Consider the following 3253-nt stretch of genomic DNA (forward strand, 5'->3'; position numbering starts at 1 on the left):
CGGGCCCAGCCGGGGGTCCCTGGTGAGCGCGCGGGTCCCTTGCAGGTCCCTCCCCGCGCGGAGGAGATCACGATCCCCGCGGACGTCACCCCGGAGAAGGTGCCCACTCACATCGTGGACTACTCAGGTAGCGGCCGTAGCCTCCCGGGGGCCCGGCCCGGAGCGGTCCGGCGGGCCTGCTGGGTCTGCAGTGGGGTCTCTTCCTCCCCCTAGAAGCCGAGCAGACGGACGAGGAGCTGCGGGAGGAGATCCACAAGGTACCCGTGGTGCGCGGGACCAGGGCGGGGCCGGGCGCGGGCTCGGCCTAATCCGCTTCGCCGGCCGGGGGATTGGACTGAGGTGCTCAGGGTGTCCTTGGCCCTGATCTGTTCTGTGACCTCCGCACTGAGGGTTGTTGGGGCCCCCACAGCGCACCCCGCTGGGAGCCGGCACCGCTCAGTCCAGCGGTGCTCCAGGGGTAACAGGGCCCTTCCCCGCGGGCTGTCCCTCCCTCCTGCCCAGGTGGCAGCAGCGTTTGCTCTTTCTGTGGGCTCTGTGTGCGCCACCTGCCCCTGCTGTGTACTCCAGCCCACCGCCCCGGCCTCCGGGCACCCGGAGCTCCTAGTACCAGAGCACGTGTGCCGGGGACATCCCAGGCGAGGGCGCAGGCCACAGCCACCCAGGCCAGCCACCTGGCAGCCCCTACTGCCAGCGCCCCTCACTGCGGTCCTGTCACTCTGCAGGGAGGGGAGAGGCAGGGGCCAAACAGCGGCTGTCTTGCATGGTGTAGTGTTGCAGGTGTGGCCGTGTCTGTCCTGAGCCGTCTGCTGTAAGGGTCTTGCCAGCCACAGCTATGCTGCTGGGGCCTGGTGTCCCTGCACTGGCAGTGGGTGGGGAAGAGGCTTCTCTGAGGGTTCAGCAGCAGCTGCCAGTGTGACACGGGGGAGTGCTCTGCCAACACCAGGCTGGAGGCAAGTTTTGGGGAAGGCTGGGCTTTCCCGGCCTCAGCTGCAGTCATGCTACCTGTGAGCGTCTGGGGCCTCCTGGAGCCTTGAGATGGCATGGAGTGGCCAGGATCGTCAGTGGTGAGCCAACAGCCCTGTCACCCACGCCTCGTCACTGTTCCCTCAGGCAAACGTGGTGTGTGTGGTGTACGACGTCTCTGAGGAGGCCACCATTGAGAAGGTGAGCCCTCAGTGCAGACCCCAATGGCAGAGACACAGTGGCCCCTGGTGGACCCTCAACCCGTGGCCAGTGCCATCTCTCGCAGCATTTTGGGGAGCACAGGCTCTCTCCTGTGATCCCACTTCCCCCCAGAGGGTGTGGGGCAGCCCCATTCTGAGCCATTTAGGCCAGCAGCCCTCTTTCTTCTCCGGTTTCCAAACCCCAGGGGGAATCTCAGAGGGCCTGCGTCAGAGGCTGCCCTGGGCTCGGGCCCCAGTGATCTTGGGGGTGTTTGGGAGCCACTGGGGTTGTACAGATGAGGCTGCACCTGCTGCCTGCCTTCTCCCACCAGCTTTGTTCCTGTGACCGGGACTTGGGCCGTCAGTGGGCCTTGACCTCCCGCTTCTGCTCTCTCCGAGCCAGGCTTGAGCTCCAGCTGGGAGCCATGTGCCCACGGGCAGCCTCACCTCACAGCCAGGCTTTGCTTTTCAGATTCGAACTAAGTGGATCCCACTGGTGAATGGGGGGACCACGCGGGGGCCCAGGTAATGAGGGGGATGTGGAAGGGGCTGGGACCCCCGGCTTCCCTGCCCCTGGTGACCATGGGCCTTCAACCCAGGGTGCCCATCATCCTAGTGGGCAACAAGTCAGACCTGCGGTCGGGGAGCTCCATGGAGGCCGTGCTCCCCATCATGAGCCAGTTTCCTGAGATTGAGACCTGCGTGGAGGTCAGTGGGTCCCGGCTGAGGGGCTGAGCTAGGGGCAGGGCCTCCTTCATGCCTCGTGTCCTCGGTCGGTTCCCCGGGGCATGCCCCTGAGTCTGTTCCCCCTTTCCCAGTGTTCAGCCAAGAACCTGAGGAACATCTCAGAGCTGTTCTACTATGCCCAGAAGGCTGTCCTGCACCCCACAGCCCCCCTCTATGACCCTGAGGCCAAGCAGGTGAGCATTGGCTGGGGCCCCACACACTGCTTCCCCAGGGGCCTGGGGGGTGCTGGGTTGGGTGGCGTGGCGGGTGGGCACGGGCCGCCTGAGGGTGCTGAGCCAACATCCCCGCAGTTGAGGCCCGCGTGCGCCCAGGCGCTGACACGCATCTTCAGGCTCTCAGATCAGGACCTGGACCAGGCGCTCAGTGACGAGGAGCTCAACGCCTTCCAGGTGTGCCCCCGCCCCACCCTCGGTGCCCAGCCCCCTCGAACCTCCGCTGCTCTTAGTGACCAGAACGGGCCGTCTCCGGGTAACTGGCTGACTCCCAGCAACGTTCTCTCGGAGGCAGAAATCCTGCTTCGGGCACCCCCTGGCCCCGCAGGCCCTGGAGGACGTGAAGACGGTGGTGTGCAGGAACGTGGCGGGCGGCGTGTGGGAGGACCGGCTGACCCTGGATGGTGAGGCCGGGTGCCCAGCTGTGCCTGGGGAGTGTGGGGAGGGTGCTGTGCCTGGTGCTCCCCCTGCTCTGTCTCGGTGCAGGTTTCCTCTTCCTGAACACGCTCTTCATCCAGCGTGGCCGGCACGAGACCACATGGACCATCCTGCGGAGCTTCGGCTACAGCGACACACTGGAGCTGACGGCCGACTATCTCTTCCCTCCGTGAGTGGCGCTGGGGTCGAGGCCTACCCTCCCTGAGGGGAGGTCTCACTCAGCAGGCCGTCTGGCGTAGTGCCCTGCCTGGCTGTGCCCTGAACCCCTCAGCATCCACAGAGCTCTTTGTCAGGTGGGGGCCGGCCCCTTGCCAATCCCGCATGTGTGACTTGCTCACCCTGCTGGGGTCAGCAGCTTGGGCTGTGGCCTGGGGGCCTCAGCCAGGCCTCCCACGTGCTGGAGTCAGATAGGCACCCTCCTCCCCATCGCAGCTGCAGGGTTGGGGGCGTACAGGAGCCTCTGGGTCCTATAGGGAGGGTCCGACTGCACAGACGGGGCCGGCAGGGTGACAGAGGTGCCGAGCGTGGTGGCGCAGAGTCTCCTGGGAACCGGATGGGCTGTCGCCTCCCTGCAGGCTCCACGTGCCCCCCGGCTGCAGCACTGAGCTCAACCACCTTGGCTACCAGTTTGTGCAGAGGGTGTTTGAGAAGCACGACCAGGTGAGAGCATGGCGACGCCCCCGCCCCCGCCCC

The 3253-nt window shown here is 66.2% G+C and overlaps 1 protein-coding gene across 1 annotated transcript in view; it reads left to right on the plus strand.

Annotated features, from left to right (window-relative positions):
• The window catches only part of RHOT2 (ras homolog family member T2), an 11221-nt gene that overhangs the window by 1080 nt on the left and 6888 nt on the right, over positions 1–3253 (plus strand). Inside the window, exons 2-11 of the mRNA XM_011967014.1 lie at positions 10–127; positions 214–257; positions 1111–1164; positions 1636–1688; positions 1763–1871; positions 1982–2083; positions 2201–2299; positions 2418–2526; positions 2609–2729; positions 3136–3220. Coding sequence (XP_011822404.1) covers positions 10–127; positions 214–257; positions 1111–1164; positions 1636–1688; positions 1763–1871; positions 1982–2083; positions 2201–2299; positions 2418–2526; positions 2609–2729; positions 3136–3220 — 894 coding nt within the window. The remainder of the gene's footprint in view (positions 1–9; positions 128–213; positions 258–1110; positions 1165–1635; positions 1689–1762; positions 1872–1981; positions 2084–2200; positions 2300–2417; positions 2527–2608; positions 2730–3135; positions 3221–3253) is intronic.

This window comes from Mandrillus leucophaeus, unplaced genomic scaffold, assembly GCF_000951045.1.
Source record: "Mandrillus leucophaeus isolate KB7577 unplaced genomic scaffold, Mleu.le_1.0 Scaffold78, whole genome shotgun sequence".
Lineage (NCBI taxonomy): Eukaryota > Metazoa > Chordata > Mammalia > Primates > Cercopithecidae > Mandrillus > Mandrillus leucophaeus.